The sequence below is a fragment of the Quercus suber genome, unplaced genomic scaffold (genome assembly GCF_002906115.3).
Source record: "Quercus suber isolate HL8 unplaced genomic scaffold, Cork oak 2.0 scaffold_264, whole genome shotgun sequence".
Lineage (NCBI taxonomy): Eukaryota > Viridiplantae > Streptophyta > Magnoliopsida > Fagales > Fagaceae > Quercus > Quercus suber.
The window spans coordinates 830,777-844,676 of NW_027069720.1; the positions used below are offsets into that span (position 1 = coordinate 830,777).

Sequence of the window (13,900 nt, forward strand, 5' to 3'; positions counted from 1 at the left end):
AGAGAGAGAGAGAGAGAGAGAGAGAGAGAGAGAGAGAGAGAGAGAGAGAGAGAGTTGGAAAACAATGGATAAATAAACAAACAAGCTAAATTTTGAGCTAAAACTGTTTTTACTACCCCAAAGCACTTCAAACATGTATAAGCATGATTTTGGTATTTTTATTATAGTTCTTGTGTTCCTTTTGATGCCTTTATATAGGTCAAACGACCAAGTTTAAGCAAAAAAAAAAAAAAAAAAAGNTCTTAGGCAAAAGACAGTGGCTAGGAATTACTTTTAGAGCGGTCTAATATTTATTTAAAAAAAAGGGGGGGGGGGGGGGGGGGTCTTTGTAGCGCATGGTAATAGATACTAAATATTTTTTAATGATTATAAAAGTGAAACCAATAATAATTAATGAGTGATTTTAAAATCACCTAATGAAAGATCCTTATGAGGTATGTTTAGAATACAATGATATTCCAGGATTATGGTAAAATCAGTAACAACAAGTAATCATAAAGTAATGACATTAAGTTGTTGCCAACATAGACATACATCAATATGACACAATTAATCAAAGAATAAAACGAGGGATGGATTTTCTCAAAAAAAAAAAAAAGGATTGATATTTGGCGTCAACTAAAGCCCATTTTGTTGATTTCTAGAGATAGAAAAGGGAAGAGGAATTAGGGGAATTCTAAATAATGCCCTTATTTGGTTGAGGGGAAGGAAAGTGATTTTGGTAGGCTCAGGTGTTTTCTCCCTTAGCCCACCATTTTAGGTTTTTTTTTTTTTTTTTTTTCTCTCCAAATTGGGAGAAAAATGGGGAGAAAGAGGGCCTTAAATGGGAATTTACCCATCCACCCTTCTCCTCCCTTCACTTAGTTCCCTTCCTTTATTTTATTTTATTTTTTTTTAATTTCCTATTTCAATGTTAACATTCAAAAAAAAAAAAAAAAAAAAAGGAAAAGACAGGGAAAAACCAAGTGTGGGAGTGGTTTTCTCCTACTTAGGCAATGGGCTTTAACACTCATAAGTCCATGTGTTTTAGTCTCGAATGAAGCATTAAATTCTAATTTTACTTTTTACAGGAGAGAGGAGAAAGACCCATTTTTACTAAAGACCAAAATGAGTGATTAGGTGTCTAGGCCTCTTTTCAAGAGCCCAAATCAATGTCAAGCTCCATTTGCAATTTTGAGGACTATTGGAGTTGTTTGAATACAAGTTTTGGCCTTCCAAATCACAGGTTCCCAAGCTTTCCCATGAAAACTTTGGGCTTGAACCATGGCCTTAAGACTTGACAAAGTTGTAGGCATGTGAGAAATTGTAGCTTCATTAAAATTTTATGAGTTTTAGCTAGGGGTGTCAATGTTTGACCCAACTCGCGAATATGACATGGTTTTTGCGTGTTAGGGTTGGGCCTTAACGGGTTTGGATTATAAACGGGTCAATCCAAAAGCAACACAATAAGAAACGTGTCATAAGTGGGTCAACCCACATGACCTGCAATAGATACATTTGCCACGTCAATTTATTTGTGTCAACCCAAAAATGACTCTGTAGGGTCTGTTTTTGTTGCCCAAGCCCAAAGGATATGGGTTAAAGGCCCAACGAACCCAGAACAATGAATTTGTAGAGAGTGGATTGAAACAGCTGGGCTGGATATGAAGCACAGAACAGTTGGCTAGGTTACATGCGGTGATGATAACATGAGCTGAAGCTTAGATAACTCTGTGATTGAATGTCCGAAGAGGCGTCTTATTGAATGAACTGTGATTACAATATTCAGAGCTACAGTGAAGTTTTTCTCTCTCTTTCTCTCTCTTTTTTCCGATCCCCTATTATCAGGGACCCTTCTTCTTTATATAGCGTCCCTTCCTATCATCTCCATCGTCCACTTGTTCTTCATCCACGCATCCACTCGAGTGCATGTCACGTCGTGTGTCTACTTTAGTTCTTTGTGAGTGGCGGTAGCTGAGGTTGCACTGTTCAGGGGTCTTCTCCACATAAATGCGGCCAGAAAAGCTGTTGCAGCGCATTAAATGCGGTGGTACCAGCTTTTCCTTCAGATATTTTTAGTTCTGATTATTTTTGGATCCACCCAGGATCTGCCATGGCCGTTAGGACCGTTGGGAAGATTAGTCGGACCCTCCACACGTTCATTTGATCAAGGCTCATCATAGCCGAGGAGCAAGACATCCTCGGACAAATGGTGACCTCTTCGGACAACACTCTCCTTCTGCTTCTGGGCTTCCCGCTTTAGATGGGCCGCCCCAACCACCTATTAATCCTCGAAAATGCAATGGTCCTTAACAGGCGGTTCCGGGCCCGTTGGATAGCTTTGGGCTTTTTCCCCCCACAACATTCCCTCAAAATCTTAGTTTTTCCCTCGCCTCCGAAGGGAAAAAATGGGATTTTGATTCGTTACGGGGTAAAGGCTTGGAAACAAACAAAAGTTCGGCCTGGCACGCGTGTAGGCATAGATGCGCGCGTTCCATCATTAATGCCATTGTTTTCCTGATTCTCAAAGCGCTACATTAATTACGCCAGGGGGCGCCCTGTCTGTTGCATCCAACGGTGGGCTACTGATCCAACGGACAGGGTTCTTCCTCGGGATTTTGGCAAAAATAACTTCTGCCCTTTCGTTTGACCTGGTATAAAATCCCAGAGGTGGACGTTTCCCCTCACTTTGTAACTTTCAAATCATCTCGCCAGAACAAGCACACAAACGCTCAGAGCTCTTTCCAATCGCCGATTTTGCTTCTTCCCAGAGTTCCCCGGAGTCCTTCTGCGAGTTCAGAGATCAGTCTCTAGCCCCGCTCCTGTAAGTTTTCACCATCTCAATCCTTCAGTTTTCTCTTTGGCCGTTTGTCTTTCAGTTTGGGCGAACATTTCCCCACTGCTACGTGGTGCCTCTGTTTTTCCGTTGAGTGATGGGTAAACTAGAGTATCTGGTAGACAGCCCCGCCCAGCTAGAGAAGTTCAGGGCACATACCGTATACCTCCAAACGTGGGGGTGAAGTATTGCCCTCCGGAGAAAATACTAACTGATCAGGAAACGGGGGAGGTGGTGATCCCTCTCATCGCTTTCCTAGAAGGGGGAATAACGATTCCCATGGGCCCTATCACCACTAGCTATCTTATAAACCATAGGATTACCCCTTGGCAGTGTGCGCCTAATATGTTTAGGATCTTAGGGGCCATTGAGGATCTCAACTGCCTCATAGGATTGGGGCTCACTTGGCATGACGTAGTGCACATGTATAAGTTCCACAGCCAGCAAGGGGCGGGATATTATTTGACGTCCCGGTCCGACATTGTTAGGCTCATTTCCTGCCTCCCCAAATCCAATAAAGGGATGAAGGATGACTACGTGATCATCTCGGGCGCGTGGTATGACGGTCCTCACTATCCGACCAGAGCAGGAGAGCCAGGTGGGATCCGTTAGACTTAGGCATACTAACCATAGGCTCTGGAGCTTCGTTTTTTTTTTTTTTTTTTTTTCCTAACAAAGCTCTGCTGCGACTTGTCACAGATAGAAATAGTAGTCAATTGTGGATGCTTTGCTTCTTGTTTCATATAATTAAAAAAAAAAAAGAAAAAAAAAAGAAAAAAAAAAAAGTGATTAGTTGAATTAAATCCAATAAATGGACTCAATTTCTAGTCTTAGGGTTTATTTGGATACCACTTATTTTGCTACAAAATTATTGCTGAAAGTAATATAGCAAAATAATTTTTAAAAAGCAAAACATTGTAGCAAACTTATTGCTGTGTTTTTCACAACTTGGCTGGTCCATGAACAGTGTCGTGGAACCCAGGAAAAGAAACGCAAAATGCAAAAATGATGTTGGCAAACGCACGCTTAGTGTCTGTTTGGCATGATTAATTTTGCCAACTTATTTTACTATTCAGCTTCTTTTTACTACTATTCATGAGTCCCACTGCACTTTTTAGTACTATTTATGAGTCTCACTGTACTATTTTATTTAACTTTTACCTTTATCTACAGTACTTTTAGCAAAATAAACGGATCTTAAAAGACCCTTAGACGGGCTTATAAGGTTATACCTTTAACCTTTTTTTTAGAAGCAACCATGGTAGGCATATTATTGGATAGCAAAATAGTTATATACAAAAACCTTATAAATATTAGGAAGAACAACGAATTGCCTTGCTAAAATTTATGAGAGAAAGAATATAGTTCCGGAGAGAACTAGCTGAAAGCATGATGTCTTTAACAAGATGACCACAAGATGGTTAAGATAAATAACCGTTTCGTATATAGCAGTGATGGAAATTTCTGAACCACCCTTGAAGGTCGAACTGTGCAAATCCAGCTCCTGAACAAAGTGGACTGCTCTTCTTGGTGCGAGAGTTTCAAGAACTACCACTGAAGATGGCATGGGAACAATCTCGGATAAGGCTGCCTTTATTTCTCCATGAGAATTGCGAACCACAACTCTGATACCTGCTACATTCAGATCTTTAAACACGGTTATACCTTAACATAGTATTGACAAATTGAATTCTTTTTTCTGAATGTAAGTGGAGAATTTGACCCGGTTTCTACATAACAATGAGGAAATCCAGTATAATCAAGTTGTTGAACAATTTTAGACAGTGAATTTTAAATTCTATTTGTTTGGAGTATCAAAAATCATATAACTCAATGACATAGTCCATTCTCTAACTAGTAGAATCAATGTTTTAAAATCCCCTCCCTTGTTATAACTATCTATCGAAATATCAAGCTAATTCTTTTGGTGTTTGAAGTACTCCAGCCTTGATTTTAATCTTTAGGGGTCACTGTAAACGTTAGATCCAATGGAGGAACCGGGGTCATTTACTTCAATGGCAAGGTACATCTATGGCTTTCAATGCTTTTTTTAGTATTTTTTAAAGAGTGTGGGGTGCCTATGAAACAGAATCAAAATTTCTATTCCTTGAAATCCAGCCTATCCTGGTTGTTGAGCAGTTCATAAGATTCAAGATTTTGAATTTTCATCTTCATATGTACGTCAGCAATTGCTTAGTATTAGAGGATTAGACCAGGACTTCTATTTATTCAATTCTAGCATCCCAACTGTTCTTCATCATTGCTTCAAATCTTTATAATCAGAAAGAAACAATGTAAAAACCGAAGGAACTATTACAAGTTCTCCAAAGATGCCCTGCCCTTAATATCTTTTTGTAATACTTAAAGATGGTACAAATAGTCCACAACCTGTTTAGCAAAAAAAAAAATAGTCCACAACCTCTTTCATATTTTTATTTTCTTCTATCCACCAAAGCCTTTGTCAAAGCTAGGAAATGTCAAGCTGTCCTCACACGGAGAGTAACTCCATGTTCAGGTACAATAACCAACCTAAATGCAGGGGAGTGTTCATATCCCGGCGATAGTGAGAAGCAAAACTTGGATAGAATAAGAGTTAAAATAACCTTCAGTTCTGTCATGGCAAAGTGCTGGCCAGCACAGACATGAGGCCCTACTCCAAATGGCATATAAGCCTGTGGAGTCTTGCAAGCCCCAACAATCCCATGAGCGAATCTTTCTGGATTGAATTTGTGTGCATCAGGTCCCCACAAATCACACTGCCGTTGTAATATTGAGACTGGAATCTGAATGTTCATACCTTTTGAGATCATAATATCTTTGAATGTAATGTCTTCCAGGGCCGCTCTGATCACAAAAGCCGCAGGTGGGTAAAGACGCAATGTCTCTTGGATCACCATTGTCAACTGCCATCAAATACAAGGTTAGTGAAACTATGTCCATGTATGGGTGTGTCTACTCTCATGTATTAATATCTCAATGTTGAGTACATGATTTCAGAATTTGTGTAGCAGTGATGTTAATCTCTCCTTGTAATATTTGGTAACTGATGTGTTAAGTTCTTTATGTGTGAAATTAAATGGAAAAAAAAAATTATTGTTTTGAACCTCAAAAGGCATAATTAGAGGAAGAATATTCAATCGAGTCACTAGCCACTAGAAGTCACTTTTCCGATGATACCTCAATGGGGTATGAAAATTCATTCTTGAACGTTTTTCCAGGCACCACCTTCAATTCTAAGGAAACTTTGCAAATATAAGTGCATACGACACCAACATATGTGCAGAAACATTCTTCCAAATACATACTATATGCACAAAAGCACCATAAATAACATTGCTCGCTACATGCATTTTTTCTCTCTTGTTTGCTGGGATATTCTGAATTAACATGCGTCCATATATAGTGGGAGTGTTTCTTGGATAACAATTTGATAAAATCTAATAGTTATACAGTAACTAAAATTATAAATTTCAAAGAAAAATACATACTGTTTTCATGTTTCGGAGCATGTTGGCATCTGGTGGACTATCCCCACATATTTCAAGCACCTCAGCACGAGCACGAGCTTGCCATTCAGGATGTGCAGCCAGTAACATCAAGCTCCATGTGGCTGTGATAGCAGTGGTCTCATGGCCAGCAAAGTATATGTTTTTGCAATTATCCACAATGAACTTGTCATGAGAACTATTTGTTGATGGGCCATAATAGTCATTACAACTTTTGGCACCCTCAAGAACCATTTGTAAAAGATCCTTCTCATATGATGCTTCAGTGCGCTGCTTTACCACCTTTAATATCATTGAGTTGATCTCTTCTTCAAGTTTCCACATAGCTCTATTGTTTTTGCTCGGCAAGAATCTATAAAATATACATATCATCAATTTTGAAATATTTAGGAATAATCATCCTAGCATGTTCTTTTTTCCCCCCATTTATAAAAGAATAGAGAATTAGAGATACCCCTAGTTCTCTTATCTCATAAATCCTCAACCCATAGAAGGCCAGTGTTGAATCTAAATCCAACTCTTTTATAAGAAAGAGAAGTATCATTAGGCTATAAGAACACTAGTCAATCAAAGATGTTCACAAACAACAAACCAAAACTTGTCAATGCAACAGTTTTCTAGTCTTTGTTATTAAGATCAATGGATTCAAAATGTTACCATACCTAAAACCAGGAACTCCAACATTTCCCTTGGACATGATTCCTTGAAGAGTATTGAGTTTTAAGAATATTTCTTCCCCTTGGGAATAGTTGCTTCCAAAACAGGCTCTTGATATTATATCCGCCGATAGGCTTCTCAAATCATCATTGATTTTAATGTCTGCAATACCTCCCTCATTTTCAATTCTACTCTCCCAACTTCTTAGCATTGAGGTTGTTGAGTCCACCATTAGGTTTACCATGCCCTTCAGAAAGAAACGCACAAGTATAAAAGTTTACAACAACAAAAACCAAGCCTTAGTCTATAGAGATTTATTAAATAATGGTATAGTAGTGACTAATTAATCTAAAGCCTAATATGATGAGGCAGTGAAGTAACAACAGTATAACGCAATCTTCACTCAAACAATCGGGAAATATTGTGCTTTGGGATTGTTGCTGAGTTTTGTTCATGTAAAATGGCATATCAATATTGTCAAAACTGGACTATCCCAAAAAAAAAAAAGACAAAAATGGTTTCAGGTTAGTTAGTTAAAAACAAAAGAAAAAGTAATAAAAGAACGGTTTCAGATTATGTCTTTGTAAAGGATTACATTCCATATAATAAGTAAGGGTTTTAATTTGTTTAAGCATAATTCTAGTCTTCATAGGAAATTTTGGTAATTAATAGAAATCATTATTATATGCCCTCATTAAAGTCTTTCTTCAATTGTCATGTTGAACATTTTCACCACCTAAGTCTTATGCATAATATTAAGATCTATTGTCCAAGAACTATTTTTGAAATTTATGTAAAACTTTGAGGTTTACCTTAACCTTATCAATGTACAATTCAGGAGCAATAATCTTCCTTTGATGGGCCCAAATTGAGCCATCTGATGACAGAATGCCTTGGCCCAAAAGCGGCCCACGATCTTTGGATAGATAAGAAGGTTTTCCAAGGCTCAAAGAAGTGCAAAGGCTGATTTCCTTCACCATCTCTGGATCTGTTATGCATAATAGCTGTATGTTTCCAGATGAATATAAGAATATTGGTCCTGCCACCAATATAGATTAGGTGAGCAAGGTTGAAAAATAAAATTTTAAGATTCTGATTTAGTGTTGATATGCATATTTGATCATATGATCTTTAAGAGGTCCATTTCTTTACATTCTAGGCATGTCTTGGACTAATTACTAAAGATTACAAAACAGAGGAAATTAAGTATTTGCTAAGACAAAACATGCCATTGTTTCTTTCAACTTGTTTCAAGTAAGTAAAAATGTGCATTCATCATTCAAATGAAATCTGCTATAATTCCCATTCCCAATCCATGTCCAAGTTCACCTAATGGAAAAGTACCAACTTTTTTGTTCTGAATAATGCTTTTATTAGAGAAAGATAATAAAGCAACAAAAACAAAAAGAACCCCTATTTTCATAAGTATAGACTACAAAGGTTTATAACTCTAATTACAATTGGAATATTCTGACAACAAAAATTGTCTAAAATCTGAGCTGTACCCTCTGTGACTACTGCTATTGCCAAAAAAAAAAAAAGACTATAGCTATTGTCTACCTATTTTCATTTTCAACTCCCTAAACCATATTTCTACCTACTTTGGTAGAGAGAGAGAGAGAGAGAGGAAATGGCAAGTGAAGTACCATATTCATTTCTCCACTGCTCCAAATGTGGGAAGATAGTGCAAGGCCAGTCATGAGCAATAGCATCAGGGTGATCATACTCCTTTGTAGCAGTAGTTTTTGGTGTTGCATGAACTTGGAGTTGAATTCTCTTCATTTCAGGGATGTTCCCAAAGAAGAAAGAAGGAGAAGGTCCCCTTATACCTTGCCTTTGAAGTTTGGCTCTGAGAAGTTTTGGTTTCAAAACCAAAAGGTTATAGAGTTGCATTAACAACACTATAAACCCACCTATAACAACTGATACAGTGATCTTCGCCATTAGAACTGGGTTTGCTTCCATGTTTCTGCTTCCTCTGCTTCTTTTCTCACTAGACTTCGATCAAAACTAGGACCCTTTTAGATTCTCTGTGTACAGTTTTCTTTCTTAGCTGGCCACTGTTTTTCTTTTTCTTTTGACCTTTAGCATTTTCCAAGAGAGAGAAGAGTAATTTTATATTGTGTTGGATTTTTAATTGATTTGTCCGGTCTAATTGAGCTAACCGAGATATATACAGATAATACTAGCGGCAAAAATTGTGACGTGTTTTTAGCATTACTTATATAAATTAATTGCAGGTAAGAGCATTCTAAGTGTTTTAAAAATTTTAGTATTTAACAATTAAAAAGTCACTTTATAACATTTAACACATCACTTTATAATATATTTAAGATCAAAATTTTTATTTTTTTACCACTTCTTTTAAATATTCTTTTTTTATTTTTTTATTTTTCCTCTCTCTCTATCTCTCTCTCTCCCATTCTCTCTCTCTCTCTCTCTCTCTCTCTCTTTGTTAATTGAAGTGATAATAATTTTTTTTTTAAAGATTTCAGTTATAGTAGGATGTCAAAAATGACATTCTATTCTAGCTAAGATGTTATAACTTTTAAGTATAACACCCTTAATGTAGTGTGCTTTTTTAGAATCAGATGTTAAAAAATAACATATTTAGAATTTGAAACCTTTTATGAGAATACTCTTATATGGTCCCGTCTTTGGTTATGATAATGGTGATTTGGTTGATAAGTGCACAAACTATTTTATCCTTTAATGTTTTTTTTAAGCGAGTTTTGGATAACAACAAACTATTTTATCCCTTAGGGTGTGTTTCTTTGAAGGTGAAATAGGGTAGACAGAAAATTTTGGAGAAAAAATGGAAAGAAAAACTTTTTTGAAGTGTGTTTGGTTGGATGAAGAGAAAGAAAAATAAATAGTGGGGCTTAGATATTTTATCTCCGAGCCCACCAAAAAGTTTTCTCCTCAAAATGGAGAGAAAACCGTTTCTTCTTTTCTTTTTCCTTTTTGTGTTTTCTTGGGCATGTTGCCTCTTCCTTCTTTTTTTTTCTTTTTTTTTCCTAGATGTTGCCATCTTTTTTCTTTTCTTTTTTTGATTTCTTGGGCTGTGGGTGTGATTTTTTTTTTTTAATTTTTAACTAGACATGATTTTTTTGGGACATAATTTTTATTTTTTAATAAATTTGGTGATTGTTTTCTTTTTTTGGTTGTTTGTCACTTTTTTTGTTTTAATTGACTATCATTTTTTAACAATGGTATATGAGTAAATTTATACAAACTCACTTTTTTCATCCCTCTACTTTCCTATTCCCAACCAAACAAAAATGAGATAAATTAAAATCTTCTCTATCCTCTCACTTTTCCATCCTCCTCCCATTTTCTATCAATCTACTTTTCCACCCCTCTAACGAAATGAACCCTTAATGTTTTTTTCAAAGTGAGTTTTAGATAACAATAAATTTTAGGGGCACAACTATTTTCACAAGTATGTTATGATTAGTAAATAATAAATATGGTAATTATGATGGAGTTCAAAGTGATAGCCAATGCAATTTCTCATTAGATAAAGGAGAAGGGATTTTTTTTTTTTTTTGAGAAGAAAGACAGTAAAAGAGGAGGGAGTTCATACTAATGATCTCATACTTGGAGCATTTACATCAGCTTATACACATAACAATTTTTTTTAATTATATATATTTCTTCACACACAACAACCATCATCAACATTCTTTATTTATTCTCGTTAAACATAAAGAAAGAATTAATAATGTCAATGTAAATTTATATTGTTATTGTAACAACCATGTATTGTTACATCATTTTGCATAGATTGATGTGGGTGAATTTTGATCTTAATTGGCTAAAATGTGGTACTTTTTTTTTATTATACAAGTACTAATGTGAATACTTTCATAATCAATTGTACTACTCTTCTTCTTCTTCTTCTTTTTCATGACCCACAATCGAAAGGTAAAGAAATAAATCACAAACACAACCGTTATAAGAGTTTGCAAAGTTTTAAGGAAATCCAAAAAAAAAAAAAAAAAAATCTATGTTTAATTTTATTTAAAATTAAACATTTTTTTTTTAATTTTTAACTAGACATGATTTTTTTGGGACATAATTTTTATTTTTTAATAAATTGGGTGATTTTTTTTTTTTTTTGGTTGTTTGTCACTTTTTTTGTTTTAATTGACCATCATTTTTTAACAACGGTATATGAGTAAATTTATACAAACTTACTTTTTTCATCCCTCTACTTTCCTATTCCCAACCAAACAAAAATGAGATAAATTAAAATCTTCTCTATCCTCTCACTTTTCCATCCTCCTCCCATTTTCTATCAATCTACTTTTCCACCCCTCTAACCAAATGAACCCTTAATGTTTTTTTCAAAGTGAGTTTTAGATAACAATAAATTTTAGGGGCACAACTATTTTCACAAGCATGTTATGATTAGTAAATAATAAATATGGTAATTATGATGGAGTTCAAAGTGATAGCCAATGCAATTTCTCATTAGATAAAGGAAAAGGGATTTTTTTTTTTGTTTTTTTTGAGAAGAAAGATAGTAAAAGAGGAGGGAGTTCATACTAATGATCTCATCCTTGGAGCATTTACATCAGCTTATACACATAACAATTTTTTTTAATTGTATATATTTCTTCACACACAACAACCATCATCAACATTCTTTATTTATTCTCGTTAAACATAAAGAAAGAATTAATAATGTCAATGTAAATTTATATTGTTATTGTAACAACCATGTATTGTTACATCATTTTGCATAGATTGATGTGGGTGAATTTTGATCTTAATTGGCTAAAATGTGGTACTTTTTTTTTATTATACAAGTACTAATGTGAATACTCTCATAATCAATTGTACTACTCTTCTTCTTCTTATTCTTTTTCATGACCCACAATCGAAAGGTAAAGAAATAAATCACAAACACAATTGTTATAAGAGTTTGCAAAGTTTTAAGGAAATCCAAAAAAAAAAAAAAAATCTATGTTTAATTTTATTTAAAATTACTTGAAAAGAGAGAGAGAGATTTGAAAAAAAAAATTGTTAAGAGAGAGAGAGAGAGATTTGAAAAACAATGGATAAACAGACAAATAAGCTAATATTTTGACCTAAAACTACTTTTACTACACTGGAAAGCACTTCAAACATGTATAAGTATTATTTTGGTATTTTATAGTTCTTGTGTCCCTTTTGATACCTTTATATAGGTCAAAGGACCAAGTTTGAGCGCACAATAAAAAAAAAAAAAAAAAGGGAGGGGGAGGGGGGGGTGGGAGGCGAACCAAGTGTGTGGGTGGTTTTGTCCAACCTAGGCAATAGGCTTGGCCACTGGTAGGCCTGTGTGTTTTAGTCTTGAATGAAGCATTAAATTCTAATTTTGCAAGGGAGAGGAGGGAGGCCCATTGTTACTAAAGACCAAAATGAGTGATTGGGTGTCTAGGCCTCTTTTAGAGGACTATTGGAGTTGTTTGAATACAAATTTTGGCCTTCCAAATCATAGGTTCCCAAGCTTTCCCATGAAAACTCTGCAATTGAACCATGGCCTTAAGACTTGACAAAGTTGTAGGCATTTGAAAAATTGCAACTTCATTAAAAGTTTCTTGAGTTTTAGCCATGACTTCTTCAATAAATTTGGCTTAGTACCTGAAGCTTGTAATCCTCCTGGTTCCAAAAGTAGGTGATAATAACACTAATAATGTGGTAGACGAGAGGGATGCGTATCCATGAGCTAAGATTTTTGAGTGGAGTGTACTTCTTCTTCTCTTTGTGGTCCTTGACCAAATAATTTTGCTGTCTTTTAGAGGAGAAATGAGCTAGATTTCTCTTCTTCTTTCAGCCTCTCGTGACATACTAATGTCCACTAGGCATTTTTTTTTTAGTGAGTTGGTTTGTCTTTTGGGACCAAATGTGATGCTGTGCCCATACAAGTTTGGGAATTCAAGAAAATAAATGGTCTTGAATCTTGATTGCCTTTGTAATTTGGTAACCCAAGTAGCTTAATTGACTTGTAATTGGACAATTTTCAACCCACACTATTTGTGTAAATATGAGCTTTTGTTAGAGAATCTCATTATTAAAAAGTGAGAAAATTAATATGGGTTGTGAGAATTGGTAACTTAATGGCTCAACCCATGAGTAAGAAAGATTTGGACCATGTGCTTATTGCTTGATGGTGGCAATAATGCGAACCACCATGAGTCCAATTCGAGAAGTTGCAAGATGTAGATCTTTTTTTCTTTTCTTTTCTTTTTTTTGAAAGGGTTGCAAGATGTAGATCTTAAGTCTATTACAAGAAGTGAAGAAATGTAGGCCATAAGTCATATTCATGATATAGAGATAATAGAAGCCATGAGCTCAATTCATGATGAAAAAATAAAGCACACTATAAGCCCATTATATGATGTAAAAAGATGAGTCATGGAACCATTTTGTGATGTAGAAAGATATAAGCCATGACCCATTTTGAAGTGAAAAGGATTGTGATCCGAAAAGCATGAAAAGTTAGGGTAAAAAGACTAATATGGGTGGATTAATGAAAAATTGGACATGTCAGGCTTTTAAGTGAACTTAACTCAAGACCCATTTATTTGACTTTATAGAATTATATTCATGTGGGGCATGTTGTGGAGTAAAATTGCATCACATAGGATCAAAAATATAAATGATGTATTCTTTGTGCAAAATGAAAGTGTGGTCCAACCCAAGTAGACATTATTATATTATACTTGCTTATTGTGTATAGCCTGTTTGAGCTTCTTTCTCTTCAACTTTGGAATTATAACTCATCTCTTTTATCTTTCTGTGAGTCTTTTGTAAGAATGACGATGGATTAGTTCTTCCATTGTTATCTTCGGTTCTTTTTGGGCCTGACCTCCCTCGTCTTAATAAAATCACCTTATAAACTAATATATATATATATATATATATATTATTT

The 13,900-nt window shown here is 35.2% G+C and overlaps 1 protein-coding gene across 2 annotated transcripts; it reads right to left on the bottom strand.

The window, feature by feature from the left end:
* Nucleotides 1–4,086: 4,086 nt before the first annotated feature.
* On the bottom strand, nt 4,087–9,114 carry LOC112002931 (cytochrome P450 714C2). 2 transcript variants are annotated; one of them, XM_024035093.2, is made up of 6 exons: nt 8,625–9,114; nt 7,791–8,017; nt 6,984–7,225; nt 6,304–6,673; nt 5,419–5,718; nt 4,087–4,447 (listed from the first exon to the last, which is right to left on the bottom strand). In XM_024035093.2, the coding sequence occupies exons 1-6, from the start codon at nt 8,941–8,943 to the stop codon at nt 4,409–4,411; spliced, it is 1,497 nt and encodes a 498-aa protein (XP_023890861.2). In that variant the 5' UTR covers nt 8,944–9,114; the 3' UTR covers nt 4,087–4,408. The 2 variants fall into 2 exon arrangements, with proteins under 2 accessions (XP_023890861.2, XP_023890860.2); XM_024035092.2 differs by lacking the exon at nt 4,087–4,447 and having other exon boundaries at nt 5,108–5,718.
* Between the last annotated feature and the right edge of the window lie 4,786 nt (nt 9,115–13,900).

Excerpts from the sequence above, each read along its gene's own strand:
- LOC112002931 (XM_024035092.2), bottom strand. The coding sequence starts at position 8,943 with ATGGAAGCAAACCCAGTTCTAATGGCGAAGATCACTGTATCAGTTGTT. Across the intron at positions 7,226-7,790 it reads TGTACATTGATAAGGTTAAG|GGCATGGTAAACCTAATGGT; the intron begins GTAAACCTCAAA and ends TTCTTTCTGAAG. Across the intron at positions 6,674-6,983 it reads GTTGGAGTTCCTGGTTTTAG|ATTCTTGCCGAGCAAAAACA; the intron begins GTATGGTAACAT and ends TATATTTTATAG.